Source organism: Phodopus roborovskii, unplaced genomic scaffold, assembly GCF_943737965.1.
Source record: "Phodopus roborovskii unplaced genomic scaffold, PHOROB, whole genome shotgun sequence".
In the NCBI taxonomy this organism is placed as follows: Eukaryota; Metazoa; Chordata; class Mammalia; order Rodentia; family Cricetidae; genus Phodopus; species Phodopus roborovskii.
The window spans coordinates 22,502-41,557 of NW_026125233.1; the positions used below are offsets into that span (position 1 = coordinate 22,502).

At 43.8% G+C, this 19,056-nt stretch overlaps 1 protein-coding gene across 1 annotated transcript in view; it reads right to left on the reverse strand.

The window, feature by feature from the left end:
* Nucleotides 1–620: 620 nt before the first annotated feature.
* Nucleotides 621–19,056, reverse strand: part of LOC127227220 ((E2-independent) E3 ubiquitin-conjugating enzyme FATS) — a 67,945-nt gene continuing 49,509 nt past the window's right edge. Inside the window, exons 6-8 of the mRNA XM_051191559.1 lie at nt 3,826–3,889; nt 939–1,038; nt 621–851 (exon numbers count right to left, since the gene is read on the reverse strand). Coding sequence (XP_051047516.1) covers nt 813–851; nt 939–1,038; nt 3,826–3,889 — 203 coding nt within the window. The 3' untranslated portion in view covers nt 621–812. The remainder of the gene's footprint in view (nt 852–938; nt 1,039–3,825; nt 3,890–19,056) is intronic.

Consider the following 19,056-nt stretch of genomic DNA (forward strand, 5'->3'; position numbering starts at 1 on the left):
CTCCACAAATACATATTTATGGAGAATACTTGGGAAAAAGAAGAGTGGAGATCTAGAGGCCATTTGATCAAGATAACTTCTGGTGCGTGCGTGCGTGCGTGTGAGAGAGAGAGAGAGAGAGAGAGAGAGAGAGAGAGAGAGAGAGAGAGAGAGAGAGAGCATGTGCTATAAAAACACTGATGTTCTCACCCAGTCATCTCAGGCTCCCACTAATACAAGTGCTTTGGCTGGCAAAGGCGGAACCGTGGGGTGGGGGGGAAGAGAGGCAGAGGGCGCTCTGGCTTGCTTGCACTCTGCCTCTTCACCTGTCCATTTTAAAGTCAGCCTCTGGTACTTCAGATGAGTGTGCTAAAAGACTTTGACCCATACTCTGGATTTCAGAACTGGCAGCCATTGGGACTGGGAATTAAAATATGATAGATTTTTGCTTCTCAAAAATTTTAAAAAATATTTCTCCCAAAAAAACACATCAAAGCATACTTGAAAATATAAAGCTTTCCTTCTTGGGTGGAAATGGTATACTGCAAACTTCAGAAGCATTGGGTAAAATTCAAAAGCAAAACCAAAACAAAACCAAATAATAAAAGGGGCTATGTCTAGTAGGTTCAGAGGGATAGAAGTCCTGGCAATGGTCTGCTGACCTATTAACTGCAGGACTGTTTCTTTTGTTTGTTTGGGTCATTCAGAAAGTGAAAAAAAAAAAATCAAAAGTAAAGTATCTTTCACGTGCGAAGATAGTGTTTAGTTTAATGGTTCATCCAGTGTCAGAAGTCTTCCCAGGTCCAGGCTGTGGCTAGCAGAGCCACCTGGAATCAGACTGCATTCCTCTGAAGGAGCTGGTCCAGTAATTGCTGGAGGAGTGAGGACCACAAAGATGTCAAGATCCCCTTCTCCTCTGCCCACCACCCACGTCACGCCTGCGCATGCCAGGCAGCTACCTTTTTGAAGACTTCTGCTCGGAGTCTGTTACTCTGTAAGATCACTCTTTTCTTTTGCTCTTCTTTTTTTTTTTTAACTTCCGGCAAGTTATTATAGATTCTGAAACAGACAGAGGACCTGATGAGGAACCAGATGGCAGGTGCTGGGGTGGGGGGGATGGGGACAGCCTGACTCATCAGCCAGAAGGAGCTCACAGGTAGGGTCTTCCTGATGGTAAGGTACCCTCTGAAGAAGTCCTCTGCATCAGAGCACAGGGAACCCATGGAAGAGGAGACAGAAAGAGTGTGAGAGCCGGAAGGGATGGAGGACACTAGAACAAGGCCCTCTAAATCAACTGAGCAAAGCCCATATGAACTCAGAGACTGAAGCAGCAAGGGTCCACACCAGGTCTTCTTCTAGGTACATATTGTAGCTTTCAGTCAGTATTATTATGGGATCCCTGACTGTGTGAATGAATGAGCGAGTGTCTGATTCTAGTGCCTTCTCTTGGGGCTCTTTTACTTGTCAATTTCAATGTATTAAAAAATAAAAAACAAGATACAAGTATATTTATAAACCTTATTGAACCCATAGAGGCCCTGAAAAACAAAATAGATCTTCTCTGAGGTCCCAGGCCATAGACTCTCTGGGGACAGTGTCTCAATGATGTGTCCTGGGCAGTGTGGCAGGCAAGCTGGGGAGACCAGGTATTTATGTGGGAGTCACTTCTCATCTTATATTTTCAGTGATAAAGATTTACCTGTAAGAAGGGGGGAGGGGTTTCAACCTACTGATTTGCCATTCTGAGGGGCAACATTCCCTATATATCCCCCTTTTGGCCATCCAAGTTTTGACTTCCTGTGATTTGATGAGAAACAACAGATTGGATGGCAGTAGCAAGAATCGTGTACTGGAAATAAACATTAAGAACATGTTTATTTACCCTTAGCCTATGGCATGTCTGATTAAGCTGATTCTAAACACAGTACGGATTCAAATATTTGGCCCTTGTCCCCACATAAATAATGAACTTCTGGGCTGCCAGCAGGGGCTAAGGGACCCTTATCTGGAAGGTTGCTTACTCCCCAAGGACCAGGAGAGAAGTTCACAGGGGAGCTTGCCCTGAAACACTTGAGAGGACAGATCAGAGACTGCCTCTCCTTGAGCTGTTTGTCCAACTCAACTGGGAAGTGGAAACAAAAGCTTGCATGTCCCACCTCTGGCCCTTCACTATTTCCTCTGGTGAGATCCCGATATATAATAGTATATGCAGTCAAAAGCAAGGAGGACAGAAATCTGCATCTTGGGAAAGCTCACAGGTCACACCAGGAAATGGTAAGCTAATGACGGTAAAGACCAGTGTCTGCTTAAATGTACAAACAGGAGGCTTTGAAGGGAAGAGAAAGGGACAGATGGTGGGCATCTTAGCAGGTAGGTCTAGGACTAAGGGAGGGGCAGCTGGCTAATTGGTCTTGAGGGGACATCAGCTTTACTCTACTGCTTGATTTAAATGAAAATATAACCAACACAATCCATGTCAAGGAACATGAAAAAAGCCATTCCAGGTGCCCATGGGAGCCAGGTCAGAGCCCAGCCAGGCATGTGCCACAGAGCAAATAGGTCCAATTGCTTGGTTTTCCTGAGGAGAACAGATAAAGGCCACGTAGCTCACTAGTCCTCCTTGAACATCAGTTTCTTCTTCAGATGTATGTCAGGCAGCCTCTGCCTACCAATGCTGCCTCAAAGTGCATTATTTAAACTGCTTGATCGGCAAGGCCTTATATAATAGCAGTTTTAGGCTTGGGGACCAATAAGGAAAGGGTTTTTTTTTTGTTTGTTTGTTTGTTTGTTTTGTTTTTAATTTTTATTTATTTTTTTCTTCACTAAATTGAAGAGAATGCTTTTGTTGCAAGGTATATACAACTTTTCATTTATGAAACAGCAAGTCTTCAAATGGAGGGACCTTTTATAAGCCCCGGTTAGAGTGTTGGGAGCCATATCATTAATGGTATGCCCCTAATTCTTATTTTAATACTTTCAAAGAGGTTCCCTGTAGGTAACCAAAGTTACTTAATTATCATGGAAACAACATAAATCACGATAAAAGCAGAGATTTAGGGTCTGGAGTGGGGGCAAAATTATTCTTCCTATTTCAGTGGTGTGTCTCTGAGTGCACTATCAATTTGATTTAATTACTATAATCTCTCCCAGGGCTAGGCACTCTATTACAGCTTAGTGGCATTTTACATGCGTGAACATGGCCAACCATGCTGAGCTTGTGTGTCCTGGTTAAGAGGCCATGTCCCAGAAAGAATGGTAGCCTTTGTGTGCCCCGAGGTGGTAAGAGTTAGCGGGACTCGGATAGTGACTAGCCAGGCAGAGCAGGGAGAACCTTGGTGGCCCCCGCCAGGACTATCAGAGACAGACATGCCAGAAAAGCTGGTTTGGGGCCCCTCTGGGCCCCCCCTGGCTCCCATGCTCTGCTGGCTTCCAGTTTGGAAGCTTTTCCTCAGGACCGCCTCAGTGAAGGCCCTCCAGAGAAACGGGTTCTCTCCTCCTCGTAAAATTACTTTCAAAGGTGCAGCCGCACATGGCTGCTGCCCAGAGCCACGAGGCAAATGCATCGAAAGAGTTTCAGTTCAGAATCCGCTGATCACTCAGGGACCAATTACAGGCCGCCCCTGAATCCAAGACCCACCACTTTCCGAAGGTTGGTCCAAGAGCAGCACAAACATTCCAATGCACAGTCTGGCAACTTTGCTCACCTCAGCCAGGTTTTCAGATTGGCAGCCAAGAAGACCTCAGCCCTTAAATGTGGGCCTGGAATCCGTGGCCCAAGGGGCAGCATCTGGGCCCTTCAAGCCTCCCTCCCCAGCTCTTTCTGTACCTCCCACAAGAGCCAAATACCTTTTAGATCTCATATGCATCTCCTTCTCTGAAATGCATCTTTCTTTGGGTTTGAACAAGTTATCTGGAAGAAACAGAAAGATGATTGATTTCAGAAGATACAGAATAGCACAATGTATGGAGCAACCCTGAGGTAGATCCAGAATAGTTTCCTGATTGTTCCGTCCTCCAAATCAGGGCCTATGACAAATACTGTGGATTTCCCATTGACCAGACGACAGCTGGTCTCAGCAAGAGTTAAACAGGGCAGAAACAAAACATCAGTATGCTTTAGTTGTCAACTTGACACAACCTAGAATCACTGGGGAAGGAAGTCTTCCTGAGGAAGTATCTAGGTCAGGCTGGCACATGGACATGTCTCTGAGGGGCTGTCTTGATTGTTAATTGAAGGAGGAAGGCCCACACTGAAGGTGGCTGGTACCATTTCATGGCCGGGTCTTGAACACGTTAAGAACACTGGCTATTTTTGCAGAGGACTCAGATTTGGCTCCCAAAGCTCAGTGGTAGCTCACAACAGTTTGTTGTTCAAGTTGCAAGGGATCTGATACTTTCCTCTAGCCTTCACGGGCACCAAGCATGCATGTAGTATACACATGTAGACAAATACATACATACATACACACACACACACACACACACACACACACATTTAAAAAAATAGAAGCTAGCTAAGTGCCACATACACAAGCAGGCAAGGATCCCAAACTGCACTGCATTTGAATTTAAATTCCTCACAATAATAGACTGAAACCTGGAATTATAAGCCTAACAAGTCCTTCAAGTCCTTTGTTCCCTTACTTTGCTTTTTGACAGGATTTTTTTTTTTTTAATGGCACTTGAACAGCCACCCCACTGAACATTTCTTTTAGCAATAAAGGGGAGCAACAAATGCCAGGCTATCTGCTCAAAGGAAAATCCCTATACTAGGTTCCTGGGCTCTAAAGACAGGGAAATCTCCCAGTCTTCCTAAGACTCCACCCCCAGAAGGGGCTCCTGGAGTTTCCCAGAATTAACAGAGTACCACTAAGTCTGTCTGGATCTTGAGTGAGCAAATGTGTGCATATTTGAAGACTTCCCTCAGAGAGAGAGAGAGAGAGAGAGAGAGAAGCCTTAACACAAAGTCTCAGACCCAATTTTGGATTAGCATTCTTTTAGGAACTAGTGGAGGCCAGGGTGGAGCCAGTGGAGACAGATGTACTGTATTCTCTGTATTCTCCAGGGATCCCCCTAGTAAGACGTTTAAGTAATCTCCCATCAACTGTATGTGGTCTATTCTGGGGAATCAGATGTTCCTCTTCTCCCAGGTCTGCTTCTCCAGGGCATCTGATACCATGAGCTTTGCTTCTATTTCCAGAAGGGAAACTGGAGCCACGATGCTTCCATGGCTGTGTGTTTTGAACTCTTTTCAGCCTGCTGTATGAGAGCAGGAGGTGGAATCAGGAACCCAGCAGTCCTTAATGGGTACAAAGCAAGCAGGCCTGTATCCAGGAAGGCTCAAGGCCGGTGGGCTCATGCCCACCCTCTGCCTGGAAAGTGTTCTAGTTTCACTTCTGTTGCTGCCACATAATATCCTGATGAAACAACAACAACAAAAACCTTACAAGGAAAGGGATTTATTTGGCTTTCAATTCCAGGTTATAGTCTATCATTTCAGGGAAGTTAAGGCAGGAACCAGAGGCAGATAGTCATATCAATAGTCAAAAGCAGAGGAAGAACAAGGCGAGATCACTTACTGTTCAACTAGATTTCTCTACTCTTACATGTTCTAGTGCCCTAAACTCAGGGATGGTATCACTCACTTTCAGACTGGGCCTATTCACACCAATCAATAGGATCAAGAGAATCCTACACACACACACACACACATACACACACACACATATACATACAGAGACACACACGACCACACATGTGTGCACTTGCATGCTTGTGAGCACATACACACAGACCCCATACACATATACATAGATGCATGAACATACATCACACACAAGTACATGCACATACCACACCATCCACACACACACACACACACACACACACACACACACACACACACACCCCAACCAAATCTAGATCAATCCCTCACTGAGACTCTTTGGTTGCAGTTAAATTGACTAAGTATCTCAAATGGCCTTTAGCAGTTTGTGAGCGGATGTGGACATCTGAGTGGTCACAATGATTCTGCTTACACTTACAGAATCTTCCTTCTATGATCCCACTCTTCTTTTCAGCCCTGTGACATGTTTATGATGTTCTGCATTTAGGGATGGTGTCCATTAGTTTCCAAAGGGTAAGTTTTACCTGCCAGATCCACTGTAAATGAGTGAGGCAAGCCTGGATTTCAGCCCCTATTAGCCTAATGCCATACACATGCACTCTTGACTGCAATACATGGCCACTCACTTGTAGCTACAGAACCTATTTTCTGAGAATTACAAACAAAGGTTCTTCCATTTCTCATGAGATCCAATCCCAAATTCATTTTCCCCACACACACTCTTCCTTTTATAGCTCTGCAAGGGATACAGACAGTATGACTCATGGGGGATTCATTTCAAGGGGATTTATTATGGTACATGTCCCCCATGGACTCATGAGTTTGAGTACTTGGGGCAATTTTTGGAGGTGGAGTCTTGCTGGAGGAAATGGGATACTAGGGGGCTGCCCTTGAGGTTTCTGTAGCCTGCCTTCACTTCCTGTTAGATCTCTACTTCCTGATCCACCCAGATAAAAGCAAACTACCTCATACTCTTACTATCACAGCTTTGACCTGCTTCTGCTGACATGTCTTCCCCAACCATGACAGCCTGCTTCCTCCAGCTGAGACCAAAATAAAGCCTTCCTTCTTCATGTTGACTTGTCAGCTGTTCAGTCCCAGAGATTAGAAACCCATCCTGTATGCATGTGCTTTACTCAGAGATAAGGTTAAATCTGATCTACTCATTCCTGCTTGCAGAAATTCTGCTTTTATAAAAATTAAAGCACTGGTGAGAATCATTTTCAACCCCCTTCTGGATCTTTTATGGTTTTTTCTTAGAGCTGCATATATTCTGACTGCCTTGGAGGAAAGACATAATTATATTTACTCTATTATCACTCAAGTAGAGGGGGACTTTTCAGTAAAATTACTAAGGTAAGCTACATTCTGGAAAACATACCCATCACACACATAGACATACACCCACATATACCACACACCACACACCACACACACACACACACACACACACACACACACACACCAGGATCTCTTTCTGATTGAATTTGATAAGTTCCCTAAGCTCCTATGTTTCAAAGTCAGCAGGCAACTAGGTACCAAATCTTCTGAGGAGTTTTTGTAAAAACCAAGTCCTCAAATCCCATTAATTTGTATAAACATGGGCAGGTGTTTATTACTCTAAACCAATAATGTATGAGAGCACATATGGGGACAGGTGACCTCAGCATGCAGCCTCATGATAGTGTCATGTCACCAAGAAACACCCAGAACCACCCTGATGCCAGCACATCTTGTTGCTTGGGGCAAAATTTTACAGCTTCCACAGGATGGTAAAGCTTCACCTTCCCTCTCCAGTCATTTATATGATAATAAACGTAACAAGGATGAACTCCCAGGAGTCTTTCCTCTGTCACCCTGGACTCCTGAAAAATGTTTTAGACATTTACTTCTCCCGAGAAACACTCAAACCAAGTCCTACCTGTTGGGACAGAGTAGAGCCAATCAGATGCCCCGGAGAGTAGATGCTGGTTTGCACCTCCTGAAGTCTTCACAGAGCATTCAAGACTGGTCTTCTGGGGAGAGTGGCTATTCGTGTGCTCTAAGGTACCTCTATTTGCATCTATTCTAAGATTACAGGGGTTTCTCATTGGGCGATCTCCCATAAGTTCAGTTCAGTTCTACCACACCCATCATATCTGGCTGCCTCACCACTGTGAAAATGCTAATTCCCCTGAAGTAGGTGATAGTGGGATGATCTATTTTGGTCTAAAGAGAACTTCAGAGATTAACAACACCTCTCTAAAGTCCCATCCCATTGCCCAGTTCAGTACCCCTTCTCCTCCCTCTCCACACTCCTTCTCTCCCACTAGAAGACATGAGATGCCCCACACTGATACTTAGTGCCTGGCCCAGCAAGGGTTAAAAGGATTAAGGAATCAAACAACCTTCCTTAGTTCCCTATGAAAGCCAGAGGGACTGCCGAGGAGTCCTAAGCTGTAACAATTCCTAAAGATCACAAAGGACACATGCGCTCATGAGCCATACCTAAAGATATTCCATTCATTAGTGTTGGCAGCAACAGCGGCACCAAACTAAACCAGATCCTCAAAGTGAACCCTAAAGAGCCCCTGGCCCCTTCCAAAGAAAGGTATATGTCTGCTGCTTCCCAGGAGCTTCCACAACGTCTAGAAAATAGAAGGAACTCCACCTGGAAGATGGGCAGCTTCATTGAATCTTGATAATTAATGACCCCTAATCTATTATAATCTAACTAAACAAGGCAGGAAAAATCCTACACAAAGATAATACAAGCTTTCATAAATTAAATATTGTGCTTTTATGATGGGCATAGGGTGATTCTTTGTCTTGCCTGAATCATAGCTAAGTCTGTGTTAAGTGGAAAAAAAATTGAAGGCACCTATATTTGAGGATCCTTGTTACTGTGACAAAAAGTAGTGTGAAGGGTAAGAAGAAAGCCAAGGCCCTGTGGCCTTCACAGCCTTGAGGCAGGAATGCCAGACATAGGGTGCCCACCCAAATTTGCACTTATAACAACAAATCCCTTAAATTACAGACGACATCTTAGATGTTACATGGAGCCTAATCATACAAGACTAGGTGTGAGAGTTGGTGTGAGAGTTAATATTGACCCTGATTACAGATGCAACATGACCACCATGCATTCCATACCACAATGGCTGTACCCTTAAACTGAGGAACCTGACCTTCCTGAAACTTCTTTTTTCAGGTATTTGAACAACAGGATGAGAAAAACTAACTGATACATCAGCCATTATTCATTTCCATTTCCTGGAAATAGTAGTTGTGCTGTATGCATTCACGGAACCTCCCCCTGCCATGACAACACAGCATCAGGCCCCACTCCCAGGACCCACGGGGAAGCAGCCATGTCAGGTCTCCACCATCCGTTCCATCTTCTGGTCATTTTGTCAGCTCCAAGTTCTGCTCTGCCTGGCAGGCATCTCTCCTGTCTGTGATTATTTCATATCCTAGCATCTACGAACACTTTCCAAGGGTCTGTGACAGGCTCTTCTTTTTCCAGAAGACTTCATGCTGGGCACCATCACAGATAGCATGGGAGCCAGCACGGTCACAGTTCTGGGAAGGGACCATAGCTAGGCAACCGTCCAGCAAGGCAAAGCCAATCACAGATAGAAATAGACCCTGTACTGTCTGCTGCCCAGACAGTACCCAGGCGTCCAGCCATCACTTCTAGGCATTGCTAGATCAAAGCACCACAGGCAGTGAGAGCACTTCCCCACAGTTCTAAATTCCCAAGGAAAAATGGGAAATCACAGCTCTAGTTGAGACTTCTTTAGTAAGTGTAATGGGTATAAACAAACAAGCAAACAAACAAACAAAATGCCAGCACAGAATTTCCAAAGTGAACTTTTGGCACGGTTAATAATAAGTACAAGATGTGTAAGTACATTTAACAGCCCCCGGGCATTATAAGCTGAAAACAGCATAAAAAGCACAAACATTTTTCAAATTAATTATAAAAGACACAGGTTCTCCTCTGGAACTGTAGGTATCATTGTGCTAGAGGACACGAAGCGGGGAGAGGGTGAAAGCCAGCTACAGGACACTAACCATTAACTTTAACTAATTTATATCTTTCAAAATTATCAGTGCACATTGGATGGAATTTCATCTTTACAGATAAAAGATTAAAATAGTGGGGGGGTCGGTTTTGAAGGCTGATGAGATCACTCAGCAGGGAAAGGTGCTTGACAGAAAGACTGATGACCTGATTTCCAGTGTTAGAACCCATGGAAAGGTAGGAAAGAGAATGGATTCCCAAAAGTTGTCATCTTACCCCTACATGCATGCAAAGACTAGTGTACACACATATAGAGACACACACAGAATATTAATTTTAAAAATATGAGTTAGATTTGAAAAGTTAAAGAAAATTGACAAAACTTAGACTATGAAAGAAAACACTCAATGGAATGAAATCCAAAATTAAGGGAGACATTGTAATGGATGCCAAGAAATACAAAGAGATAGCTGTGTACAATTTATATCTACATATTGGATAACCTTGAGGGAGGGCATCAGTTCCTGAGAATATAAAATCTACCAAGAATAAGTCTAGAAGAAAGATAAAGTCATGATAGGCTACTAGCAAGTGAAGACATTAAAGAAGAAACTTAAAAAGAAAAAAAAAATCCCACCAAGGAGAAGCTTCATTGTTGACTTCTATCAAAGAGCTCAGTGAGATCCAACAGAGACCTTCCTGGGCACTTGCAGACAACTGAAGAGAGAATACTTCCAAATTAATTTTAAGTGGCTGTGTTACCTTAGTACCCAATCTAGACAAATTTAGTAGAGGTCAATGTACTATGATGGACTTAGTTGCAAAAACCTTTGATGAATGACGAGTAAGCTAAGCTCAGTATCACGTGATTTTAAGGCTCATTCATCTGTCAAGTATGATTTTTCTCTGAGAGAGAGAGAGAGAGAGAGAAAATGTTGTACACCATTAATAGAACCAAAGAGAAAAAAAAATCATTATTTGACAAATTTCGACATTCTGTAATAAAAACATAACTAAACATATTAAGATATTAATGAGGGGCAGAGATGATAAATGAAGTTAACACCACAGCAAACACTACAAACTTGGTAGTTTTCCCACTAAGATTGGGAACAGGACAAGGATGCCCACACTCGCCACTTCTATTTGTCTGCAGGATTAGACAAAGGGGCATCCAGAAGTGAGATTATCTTTGTATGAAGAAGACATTATCTTATCATGGAAGAATTCCTAAGGATAGCAGCTAAAACTTCTGGAGTAAGAACTGGATTCAGCACATACATAATCATTATTGTTTCCATATGCTATCAATGAAGTAGATGGAAAAGTAATCAAGGAGCTTCCCATACTAATAGCTTCACCAAAAATGAAAATAGGAATAAATTTAAGTAGGCTAGGAAAGGTTTATACTATAAAATGCTGAAGAAAGCATTGGAAAGGACATTAATAAGGGGAAATATACCCCCTGTCAAAAGTTTGAATATTGTTGAAATACCCATGTTACTCAAAATGATGTACACATCCAAATGCAATGCCCATACAATTCTCAGAATGACATTTTCCTCCAAAAACAGGAGAAATGCTAAAATTTACAAAAAGTCCATTACAGCATGTTGAATTGGCTAGACAAAGGCATCTCAAGTGAAGGAGTGCACTAGAGGAATCATGCTACCTGACTTTAATATCTACCATAAAGCAACAGTAATCAAAAAAGCATGACTCTGGCATAGAAGCGACATACAGACTGCAGAACAGAGCAGGAGCCCAGAAATGCCACATAATATGTTCAACTGATCTTTGACAATCACTGAAAATACACAGTGGGCAAAGGACAACCCCTTCAGTCAATGACAAAACTAGACCATTTTCTCCCACCATCAACTCAAAAGGAACTAAAGACTTTTAAAGGTAGGGCCTTGAAGAATAAAACCACTTTAAGAAAACATTTGGATACTGTTCTAGACAATGCATTTTTAAAATTGACTCTCAAAGCACAAGAAGCAGAAGTTTAGTTAGAGAATTCTAATTAGAACATTCTTTGCATCCAAGAGAAAAATCAACCATGAGAAGAGATAACCTATAAGACAGGACAGGAGAAGATATTTGTAACCTACACATCAGATGAAAAGTTAATTTCTAAAATGTATGAGGAAAATATTCGAAAACATCAAGAAAAGAACTTGACTATTAAAATGTGGAAAAGACCCCAATAGCCATTTCTCAAATGGACATTAAATTATGAAAAAAATGCTCATAATATACAACTACATGGAAATACAAACTGAGCCCACAAGCAAATAACAACAAAAACTACAGGAACTACTGGAGAGAGGTGAAGAGGGGACCCTTGCTATTGGTAGGAACTAACTCTTTAGAAACTAAAGGAACTGTCTAAAGATGTGGCATTCACACTGCAGGGTGTCTATGCCCTTGCATTTCAAAGGAAACAAAACCAGTATGTTGAAGATACATATGTACTCCTGCACCCATTTCTGCATTTGTTAGAAACAATATATAATGTCATGTGTGTATATATGTAAATATCATATATACATATATATGTTGTTGTTTACAACAACAACATATAATGGGCAGAAGACTCCAATGAAAATGAGACTGGGGTAGGGAGGGGATATGGCTTAGGTTTTATTTTTATTTTATATTTTGGGGGGGATTTATTGTCTCAGCTTTAGTTTAGTTTTTTTTTTTTAAGAGAAATAATTATTACAAAATGTATGACCCTTATGACAAATGAAATAAATTGGCTGGAGAGATAAACACTGCAGAATTTCTGGCACTCACAGCAATGCAAACTAGAGTGGAGGTTGAGAGACTGGTCAAGGGAATAAAGTTTGAGCTATTTAAAAGGAAGAATGGTCAGGCAGTGGTGGTGTATTTCTTTAATCCCAGCACTTGGGAAGCAGAGGCAAGAAGAGTTCGAAGTCGGCCTGGTCTACAGAGTGAGTTCTAGGGCAGCCAGGGCTACACAGAGAAACCCTGCCTTGAAAAACCAAAATAATAATAATAATTAATAAATAAAAGGAAGCATGTTCGGAAAGCCTGCTTTACATGGAGATGACTAGAGATTATCAGAAATTATTTGACCTCAAGATCGTTGAGACAACTGGATGGTTCTCACGACAAAAAGACAAAAAAAAAAAAAAAAAAAAGTCAGTTCAGTTGGTACTGGCTGTGTCTGTTGTAGCCATCTAATTATTTCACAGTACACCCTTACACTCTTTCATGAAGGGAAGTGCGAAGTGCCCACAGCATAAGTTTGTAGGTTTGTATAATTTTTTTGTCAACAATGCTGGAGTAAAGCTAAAACAAAATACATGTGTTATTAAGTGACAAGTTTAAATACAAGTCACAAGCCTTGCTGTCAGGCCACTGCATTCATTCCAAGTCAAGGAGTAACTTTATCACAGTGTGTGCTCAAATTCTAGGCTTATCCAGCTTTTTTTTTTTTTTTTTTTTTTTTTGAGAATTAAGAAATGGAGATTTATGGAATATTGAGAAACTCCATCAACTATTTCCTTACAGTTTCCACACAGTTTATTACTTAACTATCTTGTGGAGCACAAAAGAAGTCATTTGGAAAACAAAACCCAGGCCATTGGGCAAACTGCTTACAGAGCCATCTCCCCCACCATGTGGAGACCCGGAGCTCCTAATTTTTATTAATGTGATTGGAAATGACCTCATCCTGTAAGTCTAATTCCAATCAATAAATGAAATTGGTTTTGTCTTCTTACCCTTCTTATACTTTTGGTTGTGAGCCTAGCCTTTACGGCTGAACCATCTCTCCAGCCCTTTTTTTATGTGTAGCCCAGGCTGGCTTTGAACTCATGATCCTCCTGCCTCTGCCTCCTTCAGCAAATCCTACCAGTGTGTGCCACCACAACCAGCCTTCCTACCCCTTTTTAAAAACACAAACTTCTTAGCTGGTTGGTGGTGGCACACACCTTTAATCCTAGCACTCGGGAGGCAGGGGCAGGTGGATCTCTCTGAGTTCGGAGGCCAACCTAGTCTACGGAATCAGTACCAGGACAGGCTCCAAAGCTACACTGAAAAACCCTGTCTTGAAAAACCTAAAAAACAAAACAAAAAAACCACAAACTTCTTAAAGATACAAAGCAATGCAGCAGGACACCCTCACAGTGTCTGAAGTCTGCCTATGAAGGGTTCTGAATCAGGAGCCTTCAAGTAGCTCACACTTCCTGTTTTTTCTGTGAGCTGATAAAGGAAAATTTACTTTTCTCTGATAAGCACATTTTAAAATTCCGCTGAGGTTAATACTGGGAGAGCTGACCACAAATATTTCTTTCAATGTTTTATGGGAAAGCACTCACGGGATGAGATGGGGGCAGAAATGAGGATGCTGTGACTCTGCAGGGCAGACTGCAGGAGCCCTGGTGATCACATCTGCTGCTATGGCTTATCTACTGAGTCACATCTCCTCCTGGATGCTCTGAGAATGCCAAACAGCCAAGAGCTGTCAACAATCCTCTGGGAAAGGGAATTTGCAAGGGCCTTCTAGAGAATTCCATCCCTCTGCTGGCCCATGATTTGAAAGGCTTGGCTCACCTTGGGGAGTGTGGATAATGAAATTCAGATTAAGCCCGTCTGATTCATGACATATAGCAGGGAGTCTGGTGTGCCCATGTGGCCACCCATGCTTCTTTCTGGTGTTAGGGGGACATCCCTCCCCAGATCACTCACAGAGGATAATCCAAAGTGAAAAAGGCGCCGAGGTAGGAGATTTCTAAGTGTACAAGAACCAAACAGCAATGGGGACACAGAGGAAAGAGGGCTTTATGGAAGCAGACGCTCCTGGTGGATTTCCTGCATTGCCAAGGGTCAGATACATAACCGAATAAGGAAGGGCCGTGGAAGAAGGGCCATGGCAAGAGGATGGGAAAGGAGCCATGCAGGCTGGCTGCAGGGGGTGGGGGGGTGGGGGTGGGAGTGGGTCCTGTCAGGCTGAGTCTGTAACATCAAGATAACAATAGTAGCTAATTTTGTTTGTTTGTTTTTCGAGACAGAGTTTCTCTGTTGTTTTGGAGGCTGTCCTGGAACTAGCTCTTGTAGACCAGGCTGGTCTTGAACTCACTGAGTAAGATCCACCTGTCTCTGCCTCCCCAGTGCTGGGATCAAAGGCATGTACCACCACCACCCAGCTCAGTAGTTCATCTTTTAAAAAGAACTCAGTTGAGAAGCAAAGGCCTCCACATACCGGTTATATGTCAAGGGGGGGGGATTTTTGGGGTAGGAGTTTAAAGAGGCTGGATATGAGCTCAGGCAGGGTGCCCTGCTACAGAGAGAAGGGACAGACATGCTTCTATCAAGTGTTTTGTCATTTTTCAGGAGTTAAGGAAAAGAGAGAAAATGAGATTAGCTAGGGAGAAGGTGACAGAGATAGGGTGGGAGGGATCTGGAGATGATGGGGACATGACCCAGGGAGGATCTGAGACTCCAGTGGAAGATGGTCAAAGCCAAGCGTGGGGGAGGCTGCCGTGAGAACAGGATGAAGTTCTGAATGTGTCAACAGAGAATGACAAGGGCCAGCACCTGCTCCGGGTGCTAACTCCACTAAATGCAGGTGCTTCCCATATACAATTAGGCTGCTGTTTGGGGTTCTTTTAAGGGAAAAAGCAACAGCTAATTCTGAAACACACGACTCTCGAGTTATGGTTAGCTTCTGCACAAGGCTCCGTCTACCTATGCTCCTGCAGAGTTGATAGAGAAGCCTTGCTTATAGTTACAGGTAACTCTAGTGACTTAACAGAGCACCGACCTGGGAGGAAGACAGAAGCCCACAGGCTAGAGTAGTTATAGTATCAGCCTTTTATGCCCAGCTCAATAATTGCCACCTGATACTTACCATTTCACCTAAAAAACCTTTTCTACCTGTCTTACACCCCAGGACCTCTGCCTTTACCACTTTGGGCTCTCAGTTACTCTACACAGCAAGCTGCCCCATCGTCTGACCCCTTCACAAGACCAAACTTAATCGCTATACCTTTTAGCCTCCCTGCAGTCACTTTTCCTTAAGCCAATTCTTGGCCCTCCCATCTCTCTTAACCCTGTCTCCATAGTTACACGGAGAATCTCCAGACACTTCCCCACTCCTGTGCTTTCCTCCCCACCCACCCTGCACCAGAACCCACCTGCTTCATTTCCATTCACCTCCACGCAATGGGAAGCTCCCCATCAGCCAAGAATTCATAAAGCTACTTCATGAGCCCTCCATCACCCCCTAACTGCTCATAAAACTTTCCCGGTCCTTCAAACAGAGACCCTTAGCCCTAATTAGCACTTACACCCACATATGCATGCACACTGTGCAAGCACACACATGCTGCAATCTGTCCCTGAGATTCCCAAGCTGCTCACAACTTATCAGGCAACACGAAACAGCTGGCCCTGATCCCTTTCATCATCACTCCTGCAAATCCAGGCACTTGCCCCTCCCAGTCTTGTCCAGGTGCAAGAGCTCCCACCCTGAAGTACTCAGGTCTTTCCCTGAGCCAAGATTGCTTCTGATCAGGAGGCAGCTACCCCAGCAAGGGAGAGCAAACCTGAGCCTTCCTTCCATCAGACATCGCAGTGCTGCAGCCGTGGCTCGTTCGCACACATGATTTATGAACTAATTTAGCATGTAAGGAAACATCTGCATTTTGCTTTTATCATCTTGCCAGCAGACAGGCTGAAGACAAGATGCATACTGTAGACTTGTTTAATGGGGCCTTAAACGTTCCCTCTCACTAGCCTGAGCTTACACAAGGCTCTGGTTTCAGAACTTGTCTGATCTAACTGACACAACACAAACAAACACAGAAATAAAGCTCTCCTAAACACGTCCGTACCACAGGGACAGTTGGAATGGCCATAAAATCCATGCTGGTCAAGGCCCCCAAGAGCATTCTAGTGGCCAGGACTGGCTTGGAATTTGGGGAATAAAAAAGGTGACTTGGTTATTTAATACTATGCATCCAGACTGCGCCCTTTTTATTATATACAGTTTTAAAATGTTCATTTAGAGGCACATGAACTTATAAGGATATTTGGGGGAAAACATCAAAGTTGGCTGATGTTGCAAGCAGAATTGTAAAACCCCCCACAACACACACACACACACACACACACACACACACACACACACACACACACACAAAGATACATTCAAGTCCAAGTTCCTAAAACTGTGACTGTGACCTTCTTTCGACCTTGTCATTGGAGATCTGGTCCTTGTAGATATAATCAAGTTAATATGTGGTCACCCTGGATGGGTGGACCTCAGCTCAGTATGAGAAGAGGAAATTGGATTCAAAAGCACACAGACATAGGAGGAAGGTCATGTGAAGACAAAGGCAGAGACTGCAGGGGGGCATTCATGAGCCAAGGAGCACCAGAGGCCCCAAAGCAGGGAGAGAGGATGTAACATGCTTGCTCTGAGCCTCCAGACAGGTCTGGCCCTGCAGGGGCCTTGATTTTGACCCCTGGTCTCCAGAATTCTGAAAGAATGTATGCTCATGATTTTAACCCAGCATGTGTGTGACAATTTCTTATAGCACGACAAGAAAGTAATGCGGGTATGTCAAGGCCATGACTCCTGTGATACTGTGGCCATTGGCACATGGCTTAGATGGAAGGGGAGGAGCACAGCATGCTACCTGCTATGATCGAATCTGTAGTTCCTTCCGCCAATGTGAGAAAGGCTCAGTCTCCAGCTTGGAGATTTTAAGAGATTGGGTAAAGTGGGAGTTTTTGGGTCACTGGAGGTGTGCCCTTGAAGCACACTGTGGGATGCTGGTCCCTTTTCTCCTTTGCTGCCTGGTTACTGTGAGATGAGCATCTTTGCTTCACTTAGCAGATCTCACCATTATATGCTGCCTTGCTATAAGCCAAAACGCAAACCCCGCCTTCAATGATGCTAACTGATCATACTGAAACTTCAAAAACTGAGCCCAAATCAACCTCTTTCTCCTGGTAAGTTAATTTGTCTCAGGTGTTTGTTATACAAAGTGAATGAATCCATCACCAATAAGCTCCCTGCAGCCACAGGTCACTGCTGCTTCCTGCACAAACTGAAGGCTCAAAATGGAGATCCTCCAATGCCATCCTGTGTATGTGTGCTTATTGTGTTTATCCATTAACATTGGTGTTGGTAGCCTAATACTTTGACCAAGTAAAATCTTTAGTACCTTTTGTGAAGGTGCCGAGAGACACTTTCACTATGGCTGCCATTTGGTCTTCACAGCACCTTGAGACAGCTGTGCCTAAAACAGGTGCCCTTTGTTGAGCTAGAGACCTGAAAGTCCCCTAGAGAACACACCTAGACCAAGCTTGTGTCTGTGACCAGCTTGAAACACTAGCTGCACACAGTGTGCAGTGGGTCAGCCCTTTGCACACCTCTCTTGTTGTCTTCATTTCTCATCAGCCTGGAGTGTATCATGGGATGGAAGCAACGGGTAGTTCGCCAGATCCCTGGCATAACAATGGCCTTTGCTGGGGTCTCTAGACAGCTTTCCTGAAGGGCTCTGGCTGGCAGGAAGGAGCCAGCCCTCCCACAGAACAGGCTCTGGTAGGAACTTACTACAAAAGCCCTCTCCTCTGTCTCCTACAGCCCCCTCCTCCTGAGATCCTGGTAAGCTTGCTGAGTTGCACTTTATTGAATATGGTTATTTCTCCCAGAGGACTTTTACTCAAAATCATACTCCTGATTTCACCTCCTGGGGGCCAAAACATTTTCCTAGGAAAAGAGACCTCATTCCTGTACTCACAGCAATAAACCAGAGGCTTCTCCAAGCCTCCTGATTTTAAGATTTGGGTTGGCAGGCCCTACGTAAGAATTCTGATGTTCCAGTCCTTGCCTTCATCTCTTGTTATTCTTGCTAGTTCAAGGGCCTGTTATGAGGTCCGTGAAGAAGCCTGAGATCAGTCTTGCTCACAGTGATGCTCTCAGCACCCCCCCCACACCCCTGTGCTGGGCCCAGAAAAGGTTCCTGTTAACTCCTTTGAGTGTGTCCTGCCTCTCAGGGTTGACTTGACCCTGGCCTCGAATTGCTGGGTAAGCTGGCCATTCTTCCTCTGAGCTCATAGCAGGAAGAGGTCTCAAGATGACAAATGTTGATGCAGACAAGCTGGAGTCAACTTCTCGCCCTGAGGTCTGTTTTGCAATCTATAAAGGGCAAAGGAGATCGCTTGCAAGCATCTGTTAGAAGCCAAGAATTTGAACTTGCTATCCTGGCTCCTACAGTGATGTGGCTCCTTTCCCAGCTAGAATGGTGAATTTGTGTCCCGAGTTATTTCTGCTGAGCTACATGCCCATATGTAACCTCTCAAAATGAGCTGGCTCCCAGAGAAGGCTTCAGGGTGCTGAGGTCTGCGCGTGCCAGTGGCATCATCTGAAATCATGATTTGAACCTTTGGTGAAGGCTTA